This window comes from Motacilla alba, chromosome 4, assembly GCF_015832195.1.
Source record: "Motacilla alba alba isolate MOTALB_02 chromosome 4, Motacilla_alba_V1.0_pri, whole genome shotgun sequence".
Lineage (NCBI taxonomy): Eukaryota > Metazoa > Chordata > Aves > Passeriformes > Motacillidae > Motacilla > Motacilla alba.
In genome coordinates, this window is record NC_052019.1 from 70,722,184 (window position 1) to 70,746,114 (window position 23,931).

The window sequence follows — 23,931 nt, forward strand, 5'->3', positions numbered from 1 at the left end:
CCCTCAGCTCCCACACACATTCAAAAAAACCGACAGCTATTTATTCAAATGTTTTTATTAACATTTCACACAGTGAAAAAAGTCCTAAAAGTGCTGCTGGAGGAAGAGAGGAGGCAGCAGCAGGAATAAGGCAGAGCAGGGGCAATGACAAGCCCCTGTGAAGCAACAGTCTGTGCAGATAATGCTGGCAGTAATGGCAAAGACTATAAAAATCATCTTGATTTCCACATTCAACTGAAAATCCCTTTTCTGGTGTCTGTTTTGCATTTCTTGGTCTGGGTTGCAGCTCCAGCGGTTGCTGCTGAGGTTCCAAACCATTCTGGCACCCTCCTCTTAGCGGGGGGATGCGAGTTCTGGAAGGAAACAAAGGCACAAACGTGGAAGGACACGCACAGCCACAGCCTGCCTCACTGGCACAGCTCTGCTGCTCAAATTCATGCTCAGCTGGAGCCACAAACTGACCAAATTGTTCATGGAAGGCTTATGCCCCACTTAAACCAAACACCTTATTCAAGTACCTAAGGGATTAAGAAGTAAACCCTGAGAATCAAGGCTGACAAAGATGTGCACTCACAGCAATATCCAGCTTCAAACTGAAGCGAGGGGTTCAACAAATGGTGCTGGTCAGGGACTTGAGCTCCCTTTAATATAAGAACTCCTAATGTCTGCTCATACAGCTTGTGTTCCTATAGACACCAGTGCAAAAGCCCGAAATGTGATGGGCACAGCCCCACAGAACCCTGTACTTAAAAGGGAAAAAAGGAACTAAACATCCTCTTATAATGTTGGAAGGATGTCCCAAAACAGAGCAGACAAAATGTACTGGGAGAAAAGTTTCCTGTAGCAGTCTACTGCTGTCCGAGCGGGAGATTGGGACACAGCAAGGAAAACAAAAGCAACATGGCACCCCTGCCTCGGGGGTGCCAATGACAGGAAAGGGCTGGCAAGCCAGGCCAAGATTTTAGACACAGTCTGGGAGCCAGACAAGAGCTGAGAATTGGGCTGTTCAAGATGCCCACCCCAACGAGCAGGTCTGGGCTGTGCTCCTGCCTTCTCACCTTGGACTGACAGTCTGCAGAGAGCTTCTCCTCCTCCTTGGGATTCAGGGCAGGCTGATGGGAGGAGGCCAGGGTGATGGGCTTCGAAGGGTCTGCTGCCCCCCTGCTCCCTGCCTGGCTGGCATCCACGCTCCCTGCAGCCTTCCCAGGGGACAGAAACGAAGCACAAGGTTACCTGGGGCACAGGCCCTCATCAACAGAGTGCCAATACCTCTGCCTAGCGAGGGCACTGCCTATCGCTTTTTCATTTCACCACAAGAAAATCTGAGCAAGTGAAGTTGGTGCATCAGTGGCACATCCCTGTGTTACCAAAACCCTCACTGATGGCTGGTTTACCACATGCTCTATTAGAGTGAGAAGATCTGTTTACCCCAGCTGAAGGCACCACATGCAGATGAGTTTTCCCTGCTCCTTCCTTGGATGCTGGATTGATCCCACTCCCCTGTAAAAGCAGCAGCAGTGTCAGGCCATTCAAACCCAAGAACAGCCATTAAGAGATCTCAAATTGCTTGCTACAGAGAATTATTAGAACCAGGATGCCTTCTGAAGTAGTAAATGAAGACTGGATTAGCTTTTGGATTTGCAGTGTGTTCCTTTGGATTATATTAATTTGATTACTAGGAGCATGTCATTCCCACTATTAGCTACAGAAGCAGGGAGAAGTGTGATCAGAGCTCAGGCAATTGCACTGTCAGGAGGTCAACTGCAGGAAAAAGAAGGCTCTGACACAGATATTGTAGAAACAAAGCACTCAGGGAAGCAAGGAAAAATCCATTTGCCAAAATGGCAGCGCTTGAAAAATTGTCTGAGCCAGCGTTTAAGAAATTAGCCCCAAGCCCTGTAAGGAACAGACACAAAATCCCAGCGCAGGTAGCAGGATTTGGAATATGCTGTTTCTTTTCACCATTGCCACCAGGTGCCACTCAGTGCAGGCTGTCCTTTGTACCAGGTGCTGAACCGGGACATGGGGTCACTGGGGCCAGCAGAGGGCTCACTCAGACTATCCTGGATTTTCTCAAACAGCAGCAAACAGCTCCTTACTTCCCAAGATTTGTCCTCCAGGAGACACTTGTTATCAGGCTGTGCCCAGCACTTGCAAGCAATATAAAGACCCGAAGACCAAGACATTCCTGGCTGGAATTGCCTCTGGCTTTTTTATCCTCTTAACCTTCCTGCTTCCTGCATAGCAGGAGAATCTCTTTGCCCACATCCCAGTGCACAGAAAGAAAGCCAGGGCACAACCTGGATTTGATTCCTATGAAGGAACAAGCACATCCCAGTTTTCATTCTGGGAAGAACTTGTAATGGGTGTAACACATGACAGCTAAGCTGCACAGCTCTGACCTCTTCCTGGGTCAATACTTATCCCAAAAGAACCCTCAGTTTCTTCTCTGAGCCATCCTCTGAGGAGGAGGAGTCAGTTTTATTCAGGGATTGGGAACATGAGACACTGAGCACAGCTGGCAACACCAGCAACTTTCTGGTAGTCTGTTCCTAAAAAGAAAGGATGATTTTACAGAAGACCAGTTTTATACCCTCCTTTTACTAACCTGGTTTTTATTCCACAAGGCACCTTCCCTTTTTGCTTGATCCGCTCCTGTTTTGCCCTGCTGCCCTTCAGGCCACACCAACCTTCTTTTGATGCCTAAGCCATCCTGCGATTTATTTCCACCCTCCTTCTCCAGTAGTACAATCATCATCTTGATCAGATACAGCTCAATATGGGCAGGAGTACGTTTTCTAATTTCCTGAATTTTGGTAGTGTCTTGGAAAAAACAGAAATAACAAGTTAATTGTTTAAGCTTCTTGCCCCTGATTCTGTTTTCTTATATTGTACAATAGATTTGTTGCCCCTCATTAAAGCACAGGATGGATTAAGGCGTAGAAAAGGTAAGAAGATGAAAATGTATGGGCTTGACCTGTGAGATCATGTGATAAATTCCCAGTGTGTCTTCTGAAGATGCCAGTACTTACAGGAACACTTTGTCAGGTTTTTTTTTTCCCCAAAAAACATTTCAGTAAACACAGATTTAAGAGGAATGTCTCATTAATTTCCACACAACTGAGTCAAACCACTTGTAAAGGTCTGCCCCATTGCTATGGATCACGATGCAATTATTTTACAACGGAACCCTGACAGGAAAGCAGCGCACCTGGCAGTGCCCCGGCCTTCCAGGATTGATGGGGGGTGTACCTGGGCCCAGCAGCTGCAGGTGAGGTCAGCGATGCTCACCTGAGAGAACGGGAGGGCTGTGGATCACCTCTCGAATGACGCGCTGCACGGCAGGGGTCAGACCCGCCCGCTCCACGCTCACCGTGCGGCCCGCTGCCAGGGCCTGGCACAGGTGAGTGCCAACCACAGCCACGGGCAGAGACCTGCTCTCACTGATGGCCCTCTGGGGAAACAAAGGCACAGGGCATGCACAGGGCTTCAGCGTCATTCCCAAGAAACGATCCAGAGGCACCGGCACATGGCAGAGCAACAAAGCTCCCCAAAACACTGCTTGATTCCTAATATCTTATTTCTTATCCAGCATGTCAAGCGTGTTTCTCTCTCAAAACTTCACAGCTTGAGTGCAACACCTCACCTTGAACTTAGATGAGATGAAAAAGCTGTGGTGCACCTGACCTCTGAGGCACCCACGAACACCACAACAAATTCCCCCTCATTTTCACAGGTTGGATTAATCTGCAGCTTGATTGACCCAAACTTGTTTTTCTCAAGGACACATCTCCAACTGGAATCTGGTACTCTCCAAAAAAGCACGTTTCAAGTTTCTACTCATTTCCCCACAAGGAATACACACTCTGTGCATTTCACCAGGAGCAGTGGATAGAGAGCATCAAGCTGCCCATTAATAACTGTACAGCTATTTCTTGTTAATTCATCCTTAGGTACACTTGCTACTTGGGGACCACCTGCCCCATACTCTTGGGAGAGGCAAAGCAAAAGCCCAAGCAACTTAAGTTGCTTCCTGTGGAGTTAAAAACTCACTGTATTACACCTCAGTTTTCCACACCACTACTTCAGAGGTAAGTAAGAGGATCGGCCATATCCCAGGAAAAGTACTGCCCCAGAGGTTTAAAGCAACCTACCCAGCACTGTGCAGAGGGTTTAAGACAAGTTCCACATCCCCCTCCTCTAGACAAAGTCTCCCTACTGTCAGTTTTCAGCAAAGCAAAAGCCTCCACAGCCCAGAGCTTACCAGGGAGTAATTTTTCTCTTGGAACAGGATATACGTGACCTCCTCTGAGGGAGAAAGGGCTCTAGCACGCTTCCAGGGAGATGCTTCTTTCTGAACCTTGGATTCAGCAGTGGGGAATGCGTCGGTCTGAGCGAGACAAATCAGAATTAACTTAATTGTGTCCCACTGACAACCCACTGATCACCCTCCCGTTACCTGAACTTATCTGACAAAGCAACACTAACAGAACCATTCATCTCTCTGGAGGTTGGTTTTGACCCCAACTCCATGTTGTTAAAAAAAAGTAAGGAAGGGAGGGAAAACGAAAGCAAGGAGGGAGCCCAGATAGACACCCACATGTTGCCATCTTACTAAAACCAGCATGGCATCATCCAAAAAACTTGGAAAAGAAAACCAGCCAGAACAAAGCGCCCAGGCCAACGCATCATCTTAGGTATTCCTCATTCCATCTGAAACTATTTCATCAGACCAAACTGTGGCATTCAGTCTGCATGGGACACTTGTCCATTTGAGCTTGATTTTTTTTTTCAAAACAGACCCCCTGAAAACAACTAAAAAACTTGAAATGCTTTTGCTTCCCATTGTGAGATCCAAGTATTTTTTTTTGTGAAACAGAAAGACAACTCCACGGAGTCCAATAGCTGCAGAACCAATCCCATCCTTAAGGCTCCTGACAAGACACTTGAGTTCATCATACCTGCAAACCATTTGCTTGGCAGAAGTCCTTAATTTCAGCCAGGAGAGGCATCAACATGGTGGACTTGGCCTCAGACACACCATCAATTTTCTTCAGGTTCTCGATGTTCGTAGGCCTGGTTTAGGATGAAGAATGCAACAACATAACACAATCCCAAAGTATTGCTGCCTTTTAGTAGCTGGAGGTGGCACTTCAGATGCCTCCACCTGCCCAAGAGAAGCAGGAAAGGGATTTGTGGCTTGGCTTGCGAGCTGCCCGGTTTGTACAACACGTCTGCATGCTGGCCTTACCTTATCCGGGCCATCTCCACCAGGATCTTATTGGTTGCCAAGACAGCTGGAGGAATCTCCTTCTCATTAGCTACCTTCTGTCTAGCAGTCAGCAGCTTGCCATACAGAGCAGTCTGGGAAGGAAGGAGCCCAATTCTCAGGAAGCAGCTCTACATCACTCATAGGTATAATTGTTACAGGAGCAGAAGCTATCACCTCCCCGATCTTCCCAACAATACACAAAACCCTGCCATCCATTAACCCCTCCTAGTTTATTTCTGTCCTATTCTGGGACTCCTGTTCAAAACAACTCAGCAATTTTAAGAGCTGCCCAAACACAGAAGAGCTGTGGTTTGCAGGCTGACTGCAACTCAGAGATACCCTCCCAGTCCCAGCGAAGCTTACCTCAAGCTCTTTTTCTCGGGATGAAGCACCTGGTTCTTGGGGCTTCAAAGGAGATTTCAGCGCTGAACGCCCTGAAACACTAACAAAAAATCAAATGTGAAGCAAGCCTTGCTTTAGATCAGTTTATTCAGGGGTTTGGTTCAAGGCCCAGCTTATTTTGCCAGCTCTGCACCCAGGCAGGACTGGAGCTGGTTGGGGTACAAGCAGCAGTATCCAGATTCCCACTGAGTCCAGGAGCTCAGGGACATGAACCCTTGACTGGACTGCCATGATTACACCACAACATCTGTCAGCACACAGGTTGGACTAAGAGACTCCTGTCCTAAGCACAGTGCAAAATAACTTGATTTCAATTTTAACTGTCCCTAAAATAAGATGTCTTCACGTGGCTGCAGTGGCAACCATTGACCTAAGTGATACAGCCTCTTCCTGTCACCTGCCAGCACCAGAATGGTGGCCTGAAGGAAGAATCCACTCAGGAACACAAGGTGCATTTAATCTAGAGCAGCACGTGAGCCAGGAAAACAAATCACTTGGTCTGCTTTTTGCAAAGGGTTGATTTCTTTTGAAATTGAGCCTTGAGTTAGTCTCAGGCTTCTCCAGACCAGTGTGGAAAGGCAGAGCCCTCCACGCTCCCTGATGTTAACTGTGATATGTCATAAATACAATATATTTTGAAACATAATGCCATGTACAGCAAGTTTTAGGCACTTGGCTTTTTTTAATGCATTAAACATTTCCAAACCCATTGCACAGGAAAATGCTCATTTTAATGATCCCCCGACAAGCAGTATCCTCATGAACACAGTCAAAATTAGGTAAATCTGCTTTAATTTCTAATACTCTACCTGTTAACCATATTAGCACTTCTTGGAGGAGTTTGACCTTTTCTGTAACAGGAGAACATCTCATATAGAGATACCTAAAAAAATGAGAAGAACAAGACAAACGCCGATTTACCATCTTTTCACTGCGTTTGCTGCTGATAAAACATTAACTTGTGCTAAGTTGGGTTGGGTTTTTTTTAACATGAGCAAGGACGGCTCACGGAGCAGGAGGGTTGTACAGGTACAGACCTGCTTGCCTGGGGACTGTGCTGCTCCTTTTGTGCCTGGGGAGCGCTGCTTGGAGAGCAGAGGCGATCGCCTGCTGCTGCAATGCAATGAATTACAGCTTAACTCCATTGTACAGTGAACAAAAACAACATTCTGCTAAACAAACTGACTTAAAGTCAGTACAAGGATGTATTTGGCAAATTGAGTTATCGATTATTAGAATTGTTTTTTCACAATAAAAAAACCAGAACACTGAGGATCTCAAAGCCTCCTGCTGTTCAACCCTGCCTCCTCTAAAAGCAGGGCTCAGAGACAGATCTGATGTTAGCAAAGAAGCCTTCAAGAGAACACACGTGCTACCATTACCTGGCAGAAGGTCTCTGCAGATTAAGGTCTTCACTGGACTGTAACAGAAGGCTTGGATTTGAGGCAGATCCATCTTTGGACAGCCAATTCCTACCCTGTAGGAAATAAACCACACAGCTCAGCTGTGGGTTACTCAGGAGGAGCTCTCAGTGGGTCCTTGCACTACCAAAAGTACCTTTGGGGTGAGCCCACAAATGGTCGCAAACTTGTTGTTTGGGGCTGAGGCCTCTTTGAGGAACCCTTCCATGATCAGCTGCTGGCAGAGCTGTTTCCACCAGTTCTCTGGCCACTCTTTTCCACAGCCGAAGAGAGGGTGCCTGCGGTACCGCTCCGGCAAGCGCTGGGAGCACTGGAAGGTTTGAAAGATCCTGTCAGTAAACCCAAAGCTCAGTATGTGAGGGGCCTCCTCTGACCTATTCCACTCCTAATCTGCTTCCTGCCAAGGCCATGGCAAGTTCATTTTTCCCCTAGGCGCACTTGTGTGCCAACCAGCAACTTAACTGCAATAAAAGGTTAAATAAGGAACATAACTCACCCTAACCTTAACCCCTGTCTCCTCAGTGGTCAGCAGAGAAAATCTTTTGATCTTATCCTAACTTATTTCCAGTGACTTCTTTGATTTTAATTGTTTTGAAATAGTAAGCAAGGGTGTATGGAAACTAATTTAATCTTACTCTGGTACCCTACTTCAGTACTCCAAGTCAGACAGCAACACAAAGATACAGTGGAAGCCAACCTTTGCTTTATTCAAACATAAGCCAGCTAGTGGAGCCAAGATGTTTACCCTTAACTCTGAAAAGGCTGTTTCTTTCAAGATAATCAAAATGATGCATTTTCATAAAAAAATTAGAGGACAATCATCTTGCTTGTTGGATGGGGAGTGGAGCTGAGCAGCTTCCCAAAGTCAAGGCTGTCTACACAAACATCCATGTCTCCAAGAAAAGTGGTGCACACACGTGGACATGCATGGCTATCCCTGTTCTGACTGACAGATCAACTAAGAGGGACCCTGTCACAGCCCCTCCCCTCAGAACACCCACAGGGAGTTGCCCCATCACTTACAGACCCTCGAAGAAGCAGAATTGGCATCCTGGTCCCAAACTTCTCATCCAGGGCACTCACTGCAGACAGCAGCTGGTGGGCTTGCTTCCCAAAGTCCTGCAGTCCACCCTCAAAGTCACTGGGGACTGCAAGGCAGGAGCCACTGGGAGGCACAAAGGAAGCCAGGCTTAACACAAACAAACCAAGCCCCCTCTCCCTTGCTCCACATGTTGCCAACCCAGTGATTAATGAAATAATTCAGTGTAATAACCACAAGGGATTAGTTGAACTTGGTCTCTAATGTCAGCCCTAGCTCTACACATCTAAGCACCTCCAATTATCTGTATCAATGTAACTTCAAGACACATTTATATTTCTATCCATGTAACTTCTCAGACACCTGCCCAACCCAACAGGAAGTTGCCCACCACACCTGCTGTTAAGAACATGGTCTCAGCCATCTTTTGCATTCAGGGTTTACATATTTGCATTGGTTTGGGCATGCACAACATTTCTTTAACTGCACTTTAAAGCTTCCTCCTGTTTCTTTAGGAACAAAGGGAAAAAAAAAAAAGGAGTAAAGAGCAACCTCACTAAAGGCTACATAGTGTTTGTTCTGGCACAAACCACTTCTAAGGAGAAAAGCCAAAAGTTTTCTATTTCAAGTGATTTCAGTTCTGCAATACAAATTCACTACCTGGCTCTTCACTAGCACTGCAAGGTGACTGCAAAGAGGGCAATTATCATCTTTAAAATTCTTTTTTAACTCAGCTGTAAGTAGAGGCCAGGCAAAGCTGTCCTAATCCTTGACATACAGAAATTCAGTAGCTAAACTGGTAACACTTCTCCAGAAAGCACCACAGCCAAACACCTTGTGTGGGATCAGAAAGCATCGGGCTAACAGCCAGAGCAAGGAATGCTTCACTGTAACTCCAGGGAAAGCTTTATTGTAACTACAGAAGGAGGTGACAAAGGTGTCTCTGCCCATGCCTCCGTGACTATCAGCCTCCCGAGTCCCCCTCAGCACATCCATGAGATTATTAGCAAGGTTAAAAGAGCACATGTCAGCACAGGAGAACAGCTCCCTGGACACTGGGGCAATTTAGCCTTGGACACCTGGCACCACACACCATTTGTAAGTGTTGTCCTCTGGGATTAATTACCTAACAGGCCTTAAACTGATGAATAGCAGTGTTTTTCACTGAGCGTTGCTCTAATCCCCTTTTAGGAACTGTGATCCTGCTCTGCTTCCAGGCTTTGCCACAGCCTCACTTGGAGCTTATCACAGTTTGCTCGACTCACTGGAAAAAGGTTAGGGAGATGTTCAAAAATAAACCTCAGGCTGAACAGCTGCCAGATCAGATGTGTGAAAGCCAATTCTTGTAGATAATTTGCCTTCTAAGTCAGGCTGAGAGAACATAACCTCTAGGATCAGCCTTTAGGGAAGAAAGCTTACCTGGACCTGCAATTATCACAGCATTCTTCTGTGCCCATGATGCCAGAGGAAACCTTACGCAGTTGTCTGTCTTCGAAATGAGACAGGATGATTCTACCCGAAGGAACAAAAAGAATTCAGTAGAAGACCAGGAATTTACACATGAAATTTATTGCAGAAAATGGAGTCAAAATCAGCATCATTAATTAACTCACTGGGGAACCAATTATTTAGCCTTGATTCCTCTAAAGAAAAAGTTGGGTTTTTTTTAAAAGCAAACAAGGAAATGTATAAATGTGCTGAAGGATGTACTTTTGATACTGCTTATTAATACAGAATAGAATGTTCTGTGCTGGTGGAACACACTGTGAGCCTGAGCTGCCTTCTGGTTACAGCCCCCAGCTGTGTCCTAGTCCCAGCAGCTCTCAGCAAAGCTGCCTGCAGTGACAAAGCACTAAACAGCTTCCAGCACTCACTTCCTCCTGCAGCCACTGGACACCAGGTACTTCTCCATCTTGGCCAACATCTTCAGCTTGTACAGCCGGAACGCCTCGTTGCGGATCTCGTTCAGGAGGCGCCTGGGACAGGAGCAAAAAATGCACAGCCTGAAATGCTGACCACTGCCAACACACCAAAAATGAAATATGCCAGACAATGCCCTCCAATCCACCAGGAAGAGCTAGAAAAAAATACCCTGCTAAAACCAGGCTGCCTGCCTGCTTCTCCACCACGGGGCACACTCAGGAGAGCACTTCATTCATATTCTTCCCAACATTACCCCAAGAGGACATAAGAGCAGAGAGACACAGAGGTTCTTCCAGGCCCATGGGATACTGTCACAGTCATATTCTGAAAAAACCCTTCACCCAGGATTTTCTCCTGAGAAGCTGAGAAGCCTCAGAGAAAAAGGAAAACAAATTCTTATCTCATTTGCTTCTCCTGTGTTGTGCTCACATGTGGAACGTTTTTGGAGATGGTTTATCCAACTGGTGATTGTTTCATTGGTTTCATGTGAATTGTTTTGACTCACTGGCCAGAGTCGAGCTGTGTTGAGACTCTGGAAGGAGTCACCAGTTTTCTTTAGGATACTTACAGAAGGCTACAAAGATACCTGGTGTATTCTTTAGTATAGCATTCTCAAATACATTATAGTATCATAAAATAATAAATTAGCCTCCTAAGAACACGGAGTCAGATTCATCCTTCCTTCCCTTTTTGGGGCACCCCACAAATACAACAGGCTACTGAACTACAGCGAGCCATGTCCAAAGGCCCTGAGGAGGGAGGGCAGGCTGTGTGCAGGGCTGTACCTGTTGGAGGCCAGGTCAGTGGCAGCCCAGAGCACGTGGCAGGCGGCGGGAAGGCCGTCGCGCCCGGCCCTGCCCATCTCCTGGTAGTAGGACTCCATCTCCTTGGGGGCGCCGTAGTGGATCACCAGCCGGATGTCCGCCTTGTTGATGCCCATCCCGAAGGCCACCGTGGCCACGACGCACTGCAAAACAGTGGCCAGGGGCCAGAGAACAGGCCTGGGTGAGTGCACGCACGCTTGGTGGGAAGCTTCATCCTCAAAATCCAGCCTGAACTACAGCAGCTTCAGCCCCACGGTGCCGAGCTTGGCCAGGGCACAGCCGTAGGATCGTAACCATGAGAGGGATGATGTGCTCTGGCAAACCCAGGAGTGATTTCAAGGCACTAAACAGGGGATGAAAAGGAACACCAGGAGCTCCAGGATATCTCTGCCGCCCAGGAAAGAAGTAGCTCACAGAAGTTGGGCTCTTGTTCCAGCTACCACCACTTTCCCTGGATACCATGCATTTTTGAGGGAATTAGTACAGAAATCCAGAAGATAAGCCTGGAATCTTATCCCTGTCAGCACACACCAGCAATTTCTTCACCCAGAACTGCAGATGGAGGACATGGCTAACACAAGGTTGATATTCCAAAATCTTCTTCCACCAAAAACTCTGTAGTCCTAAACAGGACCCAAGAGACTTTTGCTTCCCACGTACCTGAATTTCATCCCTCATGAATTTGTGGTGAGTGTCCCTCCTCTGCTTGGTCCCCATCCCAGCATGGTAGGTACCGCAGGCCACGTTGAGTTGATTCAGTTCATGCACCACCTGCTCAGTGGCCTTTCTTGTAGGGCAGTAGATGATAGTGGGACCTTCAAACTCATACACAGAACTGCTGAAAGCAACAACAACAGCATCACATAAAAATACAGAACAAAAAGAGTCACCTGCCTGTAAAAAAATATAACTAAAGGATCAAAGCCAGGCTTAAATCCTTACCTTCCTTTCCTAGTTAGGAACTGCTTCAAATCCCTACAGATATCTCCACTCTGCTGTCCTACTTCCAGGTACAGGTTAGGTCTGTCAAAACTGGTGCAGGTGACCTGGGGATTCCTCAGGTCCAGGCATTTCACTATGTCCTCTCTGATCGATGGGCTCGCAGTTGCAGTCAAAGCAATAATGGGGATCTGCAAAGAGATGCAGAACAACATTTATGACCTCTCACTGAGCATTTTTCACACCAAAAACTTCCAGAGTCTACTGATACAGACCCTCAACAGGCACTTGAATGTGTTTATCATTGGATAAATCCAGTCATTTGAAAAAATATAGTTAATATGGAGCTTCTTGAACATTTTAGACTGAAGCTTTTGAGAAAGAAGACAGGAACACAACACTTGAAAGACAAACTTTTATTCTGAATGTATCTTCCACGAGACCACAGTAATTCACTGATGTGATTAGCTAAATTTAGGGACTATAGGATGACACTGACAATAAAAGCATGTCAAGTTCACGTCTAAATTTCTGAGCTTATGCAACAAGTGCTTGAGGAGGGTCTAGAAATCAGTGGCATGCTCCTACCAGCTACTCAGTCACAGAAGACAAAACCTTCCAATATTAAACCAGAAGCTTAGGGACATCATCTTCCTCAGCGTAGGGATCCAAAGCAATTTAAATTTCCCAAGTTTCTGGTAGTCCAAGTTCAGAACACCCTTTGTTTAAACATTGGGAAAAAACCTGCAAAGCCCACTCACCGGCAGGGATGCTCCAACTCCCAGCCAGCAAGGTCAGCACACCCAGAGCACGACATTAACAAGCTGATATTTCCAAACTACCACACGAAACCCTCTTCTTGTATCAAAAACCCCATACAGCCAAACCTCACCGAGGGCAGAGTCTTCTTTAACATGCCCAAACTTCTGAAGGAGCTCCTGAAGTCGTGGCCCCACTCGGAGATGCAGTGAGCTTCATCCACAGCTATGAGGGTGATACCTGGGGGACAAAGCACAGCACAGCAAGCTCCAGCTTTCCTGAGAAACCACCAGCAGCAGTGCTTTGGGTTTTGTTCCTGGGATGCTTTCTGCTGCACCACCTTTAGGGCCTCTTCCATAACAAAGGCCCAGGAGCTTTTACGGTTCCTCCCCCCACATCCAACATCCCTCATGTGGCCCAAAAACTCAATCTAGCCTCCAGCAGGACCTTTTCCCACTCACTGCTTCTCAATCACAGTCACCAGTAAGAATTCCAGATGTCCTTGGCTGTATTTCCTGGATTGTAACACAAAGTCTGATTGTCTCAGACAAACACATTTGATTTTTTTTATCTTCTGTGATGAATGGGAATAAATGGTGTCACGGCTCTCACCAAGAAATGGGTGAGAAGAAGTCTCCAATTACCAAAAAGGCTTAAGCATAATTATCAATTTAAGCTGCCTGGCAACTCACCCACAGTCTTACCTCCAACTTACCAACAGTTTGGTCAAGGTCCTGAAGTAACTCTAAGTTCCCTGAGCAAAACTCTGGAGTCATGTATATGACTTGGTACTGACCCCTGAAAGATCAAAAAAAAAATACACTGACACAGAAGAGAGGACCTCAGACAACTCAATTCAATAAAATCATGACTGCATTGAAAAACAATATGAGAACAACAGATTTCTGATGGCCAACAACAGGAATTGAGTGAAGACTAAAGAAAACATTCCAGAACCACAGGAAAGCGAGGCATTGCAGCAAAAGGAAAACCAGATTTGCCAGCCTTTGGAATAAGAAGGGAGTGTTGCGTTGCTGACAGATACAGGTCTAAAACCTGACTAAAATCAGAACACAGCTGAGTCACTGAGCTCCATCTCCCCAGCCAAAAGGCACAGGAGGGTGGCTGTAGCCTCCCACACACTCAGCCTGGGTGAATGCAAACAATATCCTGAGCACCAGGTCCCAGGGCTGGGCCAGAACCAGGAGTTTCAGTGGGGAGGGAGCAGGGAGACATCCTACCCCCCTCAGCAGCCCTTGGTCACAGCCCAGAGTAGCAGAAAGCTTGGCTCAAACTCACCCTCTGATGGAATCCTTGACCTGTTTTGACTGAGCTGAACCAAGGAAGCAAGCTGGAATCCCTGTCATTCTGCAGAAATAAAAAAGCACAGTCATGAACAGACTCGCTCTCCAAGCTTCAGCTTCCAGCCTGCGCCAGCATTTCTAAAGGAAGTTCAAGCTGTGAGGTCAGACACTGCTTGCTTCAAGGATCTTTGTGTGAAACACCTTTTGAGAAAGCAGCAGTGGTGCAGGGCTCTTCCTGCCACCCAAATGCTCTTGCGCTTCCCCTCCAGCTGTCTCCACAAGACGCACACCGGATTAGTAGGAATCAGAGCAAGCAAGACCATTTTCCTCGCACAAGTTCACAAGTAAAACATCGAAACGAATATGCTAAACGTATTTTCATGGACTATTCCCTGCAGCAGCTCCCCACATTTGGATGCAAGCCTTGCTAGCCCACAGTTTTTTTTACCTTGTTCCATCTTTTGTGAGCTACTGATGCTGCATCTGCTAGTTTTAAACCAGGTGGCTGGCTTTTCATGACACAATAATTACCAGCCCAACTGATGGATATTTTACCTCTTAGCTTGGTGGTTTGCTGCATTGTCTCAGAGCCCTTGGTTTCCACAGCTGCTCAGTGCAAAACTGCTGCAGTCTGTAGAAACTCAGTCTCCTTGGCCTTCAAAATGAACTACCCACTGGGAAGGGAGTGAATAAACCTCTTCCACTGAGGAAAACAGTGGAAAAGTCACAGAGACACCCTGCTAAGCAATAGTCAAGGGGCTTAGGCTGTCCAGCCATTCATCTGCACGCAGCCACGATGTGCAGCAGCAAACGCCACACGTCACTGATGTTCTTCACTTCAAAACATCTTCATATCCCTTCTTCCACAATAAACTCCTTCTTCCCAAGGTGCACAAAGCAGGAATGAAGCATACAACTCAGCATGAGTCCCACAGCTTCAGTGCAAGAGTGTCAGAAGTGAATAGCTCTTACAATAGGAGGTGAATACATGTGGAGGAAGCATTATCAGGCATTAAAAATCAAAGAGATTTATCTTGACAACACCTAAAACCACTCATGCCAGAGTGATTCAGTGTCACCCACCAGTTCCCCCCTCAGATCTCTGAAGAAGTGGGTAGGCCAGGTGTTAGGAGACCTACCACACTGTCCCTCTTGAAAGCCCCTGCCGCAGCTTTGATCTGGAGTGCCTACAGCTTCCAGCTATACCAGGTTCAGACGTCACTCCTCAGACCCAAAGCAAGCCCTACCAAACCTTGACACGAGTCTGACAGCCTCAAATAGCTCCCCCACCACTTTGGTCTGGACACAAAAGGCCTGTGAATCCAGAAATAAGTGCATTCAGAAACCTCTCACCAGCATCCACCCTTTGCAACCTCAGCCTCCGGTTCACCCACACGGCAAATCCAGGGATGTGAGATTGCTGACAGGGGCTGTGTGTGCTCCTGTGAGGAAACACACGCCCTGCAGCTGACACACCAACAGCCTGCTGCAAATGGGAGACAGCCAGCAAGGGCACAGGCAGGATCCACGTGTGCCCAGGGGGCATCCAGCAGCAGCCTGGCACTGCCATCACGTCACTCACGTCAGCTGCAGCACCTGGTCCTCCATCAGGGAGATCAGAGGGCAGATGACAACTCCTGTGCGGCCAGTGTAAACAGGAGGAAACTGGTAGCACAAGCTTTTTCCATAGCCTGAGAGGGGGAAAAAAAAAGCAGGAGTGAGACATCATGCTTTCTATGCAGCTACAACAGGCTATTCTAACACCCCAGAAAACCCAGCCATGTTTGTTGTGCTGCTGTCCCCCAAAAAAGGAATGACTTCCTATTGTTTCTTAGGATGCAGTGGTAACTCACCAGTTGCCATGACAACAAGATTATCTCTTCTGTCTTCCAGAAGAGAATTGATCACTTTCCACTGGACCCTTGAAATTAAACAGAGGGGAATATTTGATTTTGGCCACCAGTAAGCTGTATGACACTGCATATTCTCTTGGACTGTGGGTTAAAGGGACCCTTGGGGCTGCCTCAGAGTGCTGTCCTTGCACGCTGCAGCCACTCAGACACTCCAAGTACTGCAGGCAGGGCCACGAGTGCCAGAGTGGGCATCTCCAACAGGACTCAGGCAAGCAGCACTTGAGGCAGACACTCACAGGAGATCACAAATATCACCTGCAGCTTCCACAGCATTTGTGGATCAGTTATCTCCAACTCAAGAGAGGAGTGAACAAGACCTAGGTTTGTTTGTTGCCATTTTTTTTCCAAGTAAGCACTACTAAAAACACCATCCAGGTTGGAGGAAGGGCAGGAACACCTACCCCAGAGTGTCCATTTTAACAGCAAACATACTCACGGTTTAAATGAAGAATGCCCAAAATAGGTCTTCAGACACATGATGTGGCTTTCTTCAGGCTCTGGCAGCAGTGGATCTTGAATGGGAGAGAGGAGAAAGCACTCATTTGGGATTAATTAATTTTAGGAAGGTAAAGCACTCTCTCCACAAACAGTCTGCTCATGGTTTGTCTTGTCCAGGGGTTAGAATTTGGGCAATTCCAGTGAAAAGAGAGATATCAAACTCCAGACATTCTCAGGCAGAAAGAAGGATTCAAAAAGCAAAGAGGCTCCTCAGAGACCTTGCATGAGGAGGAGAACATATGGCTTGATTAATGAGATAAAGCAATAGGACTGCAGTGCATAACTGCATCATCTGGAACAGGATCATCCAAACAAGTCGAGGTGTGCTCCTGCTCACATTTCAGCTGCTTTTCCCCATTTCATTTGTCTCCACAGGGACAACCCCAAAGCAAGTCGAAATCACCCCCAAGGCACAACTTCTTCAGAATTCTGTCACTCAGCATCAACAGGAGAAGAGCACAGGCAGACAGGGGAGGGGTCACCTCCCCTGTGCTGTGTTCTGAGCAGTTCCCCACACCCCCACATCAGTTTTACTCCCAAGAAGCAGACATGAGCTGCTACCATGGCAGAACTTCACTCTCTCTTGCCAAGCACAACTTTTTATTTTCATCTTGACACAGCCCAAGCTCCCCTTAGAAATCCAGGTGAGATTGACCTTCCCGTTTTGAGAATCCCACCCCTCAAAGTCACCGTGCTTCCACAGACAGTGACTTTGAAAAATTTATTTCATCATGCACTAAGACTTGTAAAAAACCATACCCAAATATTCCTCCTCCTCTTCTTCAATGCCTTCATCTTCATCACCATCTGGTGCTACATCCACTTCAGGCGTTCTCCTGGCTTTACTGGACTCTCCTTCAGGTAAAACTCCCTCACCATCATCTACATCTTCTAGAGACTGAGCAATTAAGAAGAAAAAAGTTATTTTGGAGCATGGAAAGGTAGGTAAAATGCCTCTCTCAGGTAATATGATACAGGAACCAATTTTTAATCCAGTTAGAACAACTTTAATCTAGCAGGTGGATCAAGTCCAAGCTGGTGTAGTAAAGATGACACAGGAGGTCAATGATACTCCAGTCTAACCCCAGCAAATTGAATTCTTTAGGTATCCACGTGTTTATTTTGTCCCTCTTCTGTAAGCAGCACCTTTCTGCTTCATATTCCCTCCCCTTAACCGTGCTCCCAGAGCAGCATCATAAAAAAAAATAAATTGAAAAATGAACCCTTTGGCACTCACTTTGAGCATCTGCATTTCCAGCTCTTCATCACTCTCAATGACACAGGACACATTCTGTTCATTGTCCGTGGAACACGCCTCCTACAAAATCAACACGATTCTCTCAGCAGCAAACGCATTTCTGTTTCACCTCACTACCTCCCAGCCTTCTGCACCTCCCATCAGCCTCTTCTCTGTATGCTTCGACTTCTTCCCAAAGATCATCAGGCTCAACTTTCAGCTCTGAGGCCCGTCCATTAAAAACAAAACATCTGAAAGATACGTCAGCAGTTAACAAGCGCTCACTACCTCGGGTGCAGCCTCGCTGACCGATCCCTTGGCAGCCTGGCGTTCCAAGGCCTGGAGCTCTTGCTCAGTAATGTCCAGGGACATGAAGTCATCCCTGTCCTCTCTGTCTGTCAACCTGGCTGCCGGAGCCCCGTTCTCCAGAGCAGGGCTAGCTCTCTGTGCCTCCTCTCCACTCATTTCTTCCTCCCAGAGGACAGCCAGTGTAGCATCAGAGCAGATGTTGAGGTCACCTTCAGGTTGCTCAGCGCTTTCTGCTTTTTGGACGCTTGCTGACTTGGCTTCAAAATGTCTTCTGTTTGCACCACAGCTCCTCTCCAGCCCGGAAGGGGAACCTGAGCCCAGCAGGGTGGTTTTCAAGGCCCTGATGTTCCCTGATATCTCTGCTAGTATGTCCGTAGCCCTAGGAGGTAAAACCAAGGAAGGTAAAGCAAAATTAGTGGCAGTTACTACGCTACAGAACAAAACTCAGCCAACTTCAGGCTCAAATCCCTTGCAGTCAGACCAGTGAAAACACATATAAAAAAATACATTTCCCTGGAAAACAACAAAGAAGTAACAGATGCCTGTTCCAACACAAGTACTTTGCTGTGTGGGACCTGGGACACCAAAAGCAAAACACTGACTTTGGAGACAGAGACAAGTCAGCAGAAAACTGACCTCTGGAAGTTTTCCAGGTGTCCAGAAGAGTCAGGGATGTGAGAAGCCAGGTCTGTTATCTCTGCAGCCAGGGAAGCCAAGTGCTCCTTCACAGCCTCAGACCTGGCATCTGTAACAAGAGCAACGACTGGTTATTTTGTACTAATTGGGGTCTAACATCTCTATCTCAAGAACTTCTGTGATTGCCTCTCTACAACATTTACAGCTGGTAAAACAGCAGTTTGCAGGGCTTAAAAAAAAAAAAAAAATCAAGCACAGAGAATCAGGCCAAGCTTCTCAGTATGCCAGCACTGCATCTCTTCCATTACACAAGCTCAGGGAAAACAGGTACACAACGGGAACAAAGCAGTCCCTCCAGCTCCTGGAAAAGAGCTGCTAACACAGACGTGCTGACTAAACCAAGGCCAAACCCTGCACCTCGGATCAAGGGGACAGCACTGCCACTGCTGCTTTTGACAGGGAAGTGAAATTCAGCCAAAACAAAAAGGAAACAAATCCCTCACCACCTCTTTTTCAGCCTCAAGCTACCTGTAATTCTTCTTTATGAAACATAGAACTGAACAGAAACAAAGACTTGAAAATCTCCTCTGATGAAGTAAATAATGTTAAGCTGCTCTAAAACATTTGGGTCCTACTGATATGCCTCAATAAAAACACTGCTTCCTACCACGGTTTGTTTTGTGACCCTGTTTCATCTTAAATTAGTTATTTCTCCCTGCATCAGCAGCAGCACTGAAATTAACTCAATGAAGTGTTTCCATGAATGACAGAACAACAGAAGGAATTCTTCCCATCCCTGCGTACAGCAGAGACAAACACAAACACCCTGAGAGCACCTTCCTGCACCCCATGGAAAACAGCCACAGGGTATGGGTACCCTGGGCATCCAAGGCCTCTTCCTATCTGCTCCCTCTGCAAGTCATCTGCAATCACCAAGAAGCCAAACAAACCTGACACTATTTTAATATATATATATTTGCCTGCTGGGAAATGGAATACGCAATTGTACATGGAATAAATTCCTTATGTCTGGATGGACAACTTACCTTTGCTCGCACTAAGTAATTTTGGGTCACTCTCATTCATGTTTTTCAGTTTTTCATAAACAATGTAGCCAGCCTAGGAGGGAAAAGAAACAATCAGCGGTCTGTACTCCTGAAAGAAAAAATAATAACAAAAATAAATATTAATCAGGAGTTAATCAGGAAAATCATGGCAGCAATGCAGCGTGATCAGCAGAATTCCAAACCGGAACACAGCTCCCATCATAGCAATTACTGCCCTGACTCCACTGTCCATCAGGACCAGGTTCCATATTACAGAATGCTGCCCTGAGGGCTGAGTGCTGACTTGGGACTCCCTGGGGAATGGATCCTCTTACACAGGTCCCAGAGTGGGTCACCTCAGCAAGCTGGCTGCACACAGAAAGCTCCCAGTGCTTGGCTCCCGGTCCCACCATCTGCTCACCTCATTCAGATTTCATGCCCTGCTCCAGGAGAAGAGCTACAAACACCCCGAGATGGATTCGGTGTGTTTAGTATTTCCCTTGGTATGAATAATGAGGTCTAACAGAAAAACACAGCCTAAAGCCAGCAGTGTGCTAATTAGGCTACACGTGTTGAAAAAGAAACAAGTTACTCCCTCATGTTTGCCTGGGAGGCTCCAAAAGGCAAGCCAGGTGAACAGAGCAAAGTGGGAAAGATGCAGTGCCTGGAAAAAAAAAGGCTACAAAAGCTGAATCAGGCACAAAAAGAAATTTAAAATGTTTTCCAGATAGTTTTGGGTCTTCACAGGTGCTAAGCCCTCCATGGCTGAACTTCTAACTAAACTAGAAGTCAAAAAAAAAAAACACTGCCCCTTCCTCTAAGCCTAGAAATAAGAGACTGAAGGAATGATGTTCTCCCTGGAAGCAGGTGGCACCTGGTAGCAGATTGGTAAAACCCTTCACAGAACTGCAGATAAACCAAAATTGATCCAAAACACTGAAAAAACCAGGGACTTCTGGAGAAGCACAAAACTCATATGCAGCTGAACTTCTCCTGACAATCCATATTGTGGTTCTCCTGTATTAGCCACCAGGCTGTGTTTCTTCAAAGTTTTGAATTTCACATCCCATATTACATTTAACAAGGTTTGGGTTAAGCAGCAGCTACAAAGATGACAAAACCAGAAGGAAACACATCCCAAACTGGTACCAAGCTCCAGGGAACCCCTGCAGACAAGGGACTAAAGAAACACCCAGCAGCTGGGAGCACACTGGAGAAGGGATTCGCTCCCTTCTGAGGAGGCTGGAATGCTGATCCCCTGTGGTACATAAACAGGCATCTGTGGCTGCGTAGAGCTTCTGCTCCTCGGTGAGTGGAAACTTGTCCCAGCTGCTGCAACTCTCCCTGACAATCCATATTGTGGTTCTCCTGTATTAGCCACCAGTGAAGGCTGTGTTTCTCCCAAGCTGCTTTTAAATTTCACCTCCCACACTGCATTCAACAAGGTTTGGGTTAAGCAGCAGCTACAAAGACAACAAAACCAGAAGGAAACGCATCCCAAACTGGTACCAAGCTCCAGGGAACCCCTGCAGACAAGGGACTAAAGAAACACCCAGCAGCTGGGAGCACACTGGAGAAGGGATTCGCTCCCTTCTGAGGAGGCTGGAATGCTGATCCCCTGTGGTACATACATAGGCATCCGTGGCTGCGTAGAGCTTCTGCTCCTCGGTGAGTGGAAACTTGTCCCAGCTGCTGCAGCGGACGGACTGATCCTTCAACAGCTGCCTGCCAAAAAGGTGCTTCACCAAGCCATTCAGGCTCCACGTCTCCTTACACTTCAGCTGGGGGAAAGAACCCAAACAAAACAGCAAAAGCAGAGGATTTGATTAAAAAGGAAAGCATCTGCACCTCCCCAAAAAGAGCAAAGCGTACTCAATCCCTTGTTAGCAGCCAAGAGCTCTGGGTTAGTCAAGGCACTCTTGGTTTTTCAAAGCAGTAACTCTTCCCAGTGCTGCCACAGCATCAAAACTATGAAGCATCTGTACAAAACAACCTCTGGGTTGATAAAATAAAAGCCCTGGACTTAAACAGCACCCCCTCTCTCCTCCAGGATTCTCCTGTTATTTGCCTTTCTAATTAGAAAAACTCAGCATCCAGCACCAGGGATTTGCCTAATAAAACCACAGGAATATGAAAGCCTGCCTGCGTGTGTTGGACATCTTTTGTCAGGCTGAAGCCGAGCACAAAGCAAGGAACAGCACAGCTCTAGCCCAGAGCTCCCGAGCCTCCAAAAGCCACCCCAGCAGGCTGCTGCCTCCAGTTGCCTTTGCAGTCCCTTGTCAGCCACAGTGGCTGCACTCTGCTGTCCCCAGAGCCAGCCTGGGAAGCTTTCCTTCAGAGCCCAAGGATCCAGGCCTCACGGGCACAGCCCGCTGCTATTCCGGCTTGGAAAACGTGCCCAAGCATGGAGCTGAAAAGCAGCAGCGCAGCATTAGCAGCTCATTTCCTTGAGTCTGCTATTAAAAAAACCCTCCCAACTGTTCTTTTTAGGCTCCCCCAGCCCTTCCCCTCCCATTGTGCCATTATATATAACCCTCTTCTTTTGTTCTCTTTCAAGTTTATTTTTGGTTTGTTTTCTCTTCAGCAGAAGACTTTTAAGCTGCTATCAGAGATCACATTGCTCATCTTCATAACAAATTATCCCAAGAAACAGGATTTAAAAAAAAAAAAGGGGTGACTGAGGAAACTCCCAAGTTGGAGAAATAACAGCTCCTCTCGTTTCCTGAGAAAAAGAGTTAATTTGTTTAATTTCCAATCCAATAGGAAGCAAATCTCCACAGGGGCTCCTACGGGAAGCACTGTGCTGCATCACAGAAGGAATGAGAAACGTGTGGAGAGACCAAGCACAGGTAAGGTGCACACAGAAAGAAAAGCTTTAAGGGACCTGCTAGGAATCAGAAAGATTTGGAAAGCAATGAAACCTTTGGCTCCCTTCCCTAAAAAAAAGACAGCACAGGTGGCCCTGCATGCAACCATCTCTGACACAGAGCTGCAATTCAGGGCGTGCCAAAGGCAGCACAGCCTGTAAACAGCAGCTCAGCAGGGGCTGGAAGCAGCACCCACACCAGAGCCGAGGGAACACCAGCCTGAGAATTGTAGGGAATGCAGATATTCCAACAGAAAATCTATTTCCAGGCTGTGTGACAGAAACACCTCCGCAGGAAGGGCTTCAAGGAAGACCCTCCAGCAAGCCACGGCAGCAGGGCTGGCTCCTTGCAGCCTGTTTTTGAGGCTCAGCCATTGCTGGGACAATGCCAGCAGAACTACCTGGCCATTTCCATCACCAAGGATTAAAGGAAAAGCACCTGCAGCTGAATCCAAAAGGCACACCTCGCAAATACTTGAGGTGAACAGACCTGAGAGGGGACAGGTGTTGATTAAAAACTGGCTCACTGAAGGACAGTGCTTAGTTCTGCGGGCTGTGAGAGGTGTTTTTAAGCAGTTTCTAACTAAGTCACCACAGATCTCTGCTTTATTCCACAGAGCTACTGAAATGGAACTCCAGCCAAGAGAAGGAAGCCTCCTTTTGCACAGCAGCACCATAACAAGATTCCCTCCCACAACAAAAAGGTTGTAGAGTTTTACTTTCTCATTAGCAACGTCAGCCAGCTCCACAAAGCTCTTCAGTTTGATCTCAAAGTCACTCATCAGCTTCCATTGATCTCCCTCAATTCCTACGCCAACCTTTTTAATTGTTTCATCTTCCAGCAGCCTTTTGAGTCCCTTGGGAAAACCTAAAATAGATTAAGCCCAAAGATGAGAAACTAAATACTGGAAGATGCCAGAAAGTCTAATGGACATGACAAAACCCAAGCACAAAGGCCATCTGCAAAACCCCGGGCTTTTAAAGGAAAAGCCACCAAAGTTCCTCTGTTTATTTGATTTCCCTCTGGAAGGACTGAAAACTTGAACTGGTTGTGATGGGTCATCTGCAGACAAGCAAGAAGGAAATACTTGAAACACACAAATCAGCCTGCACCTACCTGGAAACAAACCAAGTGAAAAAAAAAGACAAAACCAAAACCTTATTTGACTTTCTGATTGTTAAATCACACAACAAAAAAAGGAAAAGACACTTTAATTCTCATAATGCAGTGACATTACATTAAATCAAATATTATTTTACTATTTTCCCCATAATTTCTTTACAGTTTTTGCTATTTCACATTTCTGGGCAGCAGTTGAAACCAGAAGCATGGGAAATCACCAGCAGCACAAACCTGGAACTAAGGCTGGGCTGCTCCAACAACAGCATTGGGAAAACAGAAGCCACCAACCGGATGCTGTGCCAAGCCCAAACATGCCAGTCTTGTCAGCAAGCAAAAACCCACAGTGCTCAGAGATGCTCACAGACACTCAGCTTTATATTTTGATTTCTCCCCAACGGATGGCACAGCAAACCTGGATCA

General features: G+C 46.7%; 1 protein-coding gene across 6 annotated transcripts in view; it reads right to left on the bottom strand.

Moving 5' to 3' along the window:
- Positions 1-135: 135 nt before the first annotated feature.
- Positions 136-23,931, bottom strand: part of WRN (WRN RecQ like helicase) — a 28,538-nt gene continuing 4,742 nt past the window's right edge. Inside the window, exons 5-36 of one of the 6 annotated variants that reach the window (XM_038134483.1) lie at positions 23,108-23,256; positions 21,154-21,303; positions 19,523-19,595; positions 18,477-18,585; positions 17,820-18,219; positions 17,532-17,612; positions 17,054-17,192; positions 16,233-16,308; positions 15,737-15,804; positions 15,466-15,574; positions 13,879-13,947; positions 13,295-13,377; positions 12,713-12,819; positions 11,824-12,011; positions 11,542-11,719; positions 10,843-11,024; positions 10,009-10,110; positions 9,554-9,646; positions 8,119-8,260; positions 7,232-7,405; positions 7,057-7,151; positions 6,712-6,787; positions 6,484-6,557; positions 5,636-5,714; positions 5,252-5,364; positions 4,962-5,076; positions 4,265-4,390; positions 3,292-3,454; positions 2,609-2,823; positions 1,431-1,500; positions 1,059-1,207; positions 136-353 (exon numbers count right to left, since the gene is read on the bottom strand). In XM_038134483.1, coding sequence (XP_037990411.1) covers positions 231-353; positions 1,059-1,207; positions 1,431-1,500; positions 2,609-2,823; positions 3,292-3,454; positions 4,265-4,390; positions 4,962-5,076; positions 5,252-5,364; positions 5,636-5,714; positions 6,484-6,557; positions 6,712-6,787; positions 7,057-7,151; positions 7,232-7,405; positions 8,119-8,260; positions 9,554-9,646; positions 10,009-10,110; positions 10,843-11,024; positions 11,542-11,719; positions 11,824-12,011; positions 12,713-12,819; positions 13,295-13,377; positions 13,879-13,947; positions 15,466-15,574; positions 15,737-15,804; positions 16,233-16,308; positions 17,054-17,192; positions 17,532-17,612; positions 17,820-18,219; positions 18,477-18,585; positions 19,523-19,595; positions 21,154-21,303; positions 23,108-23,256 — 4,070 coding nt within the window. In that variant the 3' untranslated portion in view covers positions 136-230. Of the gene's footprint in view, positions 1,267-1,327; positions 1,501-2,608; positions 2,824-3,291; positions 3,455-4,264; positions 4,391-4,961; positions 5,077-5,251; positions 5,365-5,635; positions 5,715-6,483; positions 6,558-6,711; positions 6,788-7,056; positions 7,152-7,231; positions 7,406-8,118; positions 8,261-9,553; positions 9,647-10,008; positions 10,111-10,842; positions 11,025-11,541; positions 11,720-11,823; positions 12,012-12,712; positions 12,820-13,294; positions 13,378-13,878; positions 13,948-15,465; positions 15,575-15,736; positions 15,805-16,232; positions 16,309-17,053; positions 17,193-17,531; positions 17,613-17,819; positions 18,220-18,476; positions 18,586-19,522; positions 19,596-21,153; positions 21,304-23,107; positions 23,257-23,931 lie in introns of all 6 variants that reach the window. The other 5 variants (XM_038134481.1, XM_038134479.1, XM_038134480.1 and 2 more) reach the window with 5 other exon arrangements.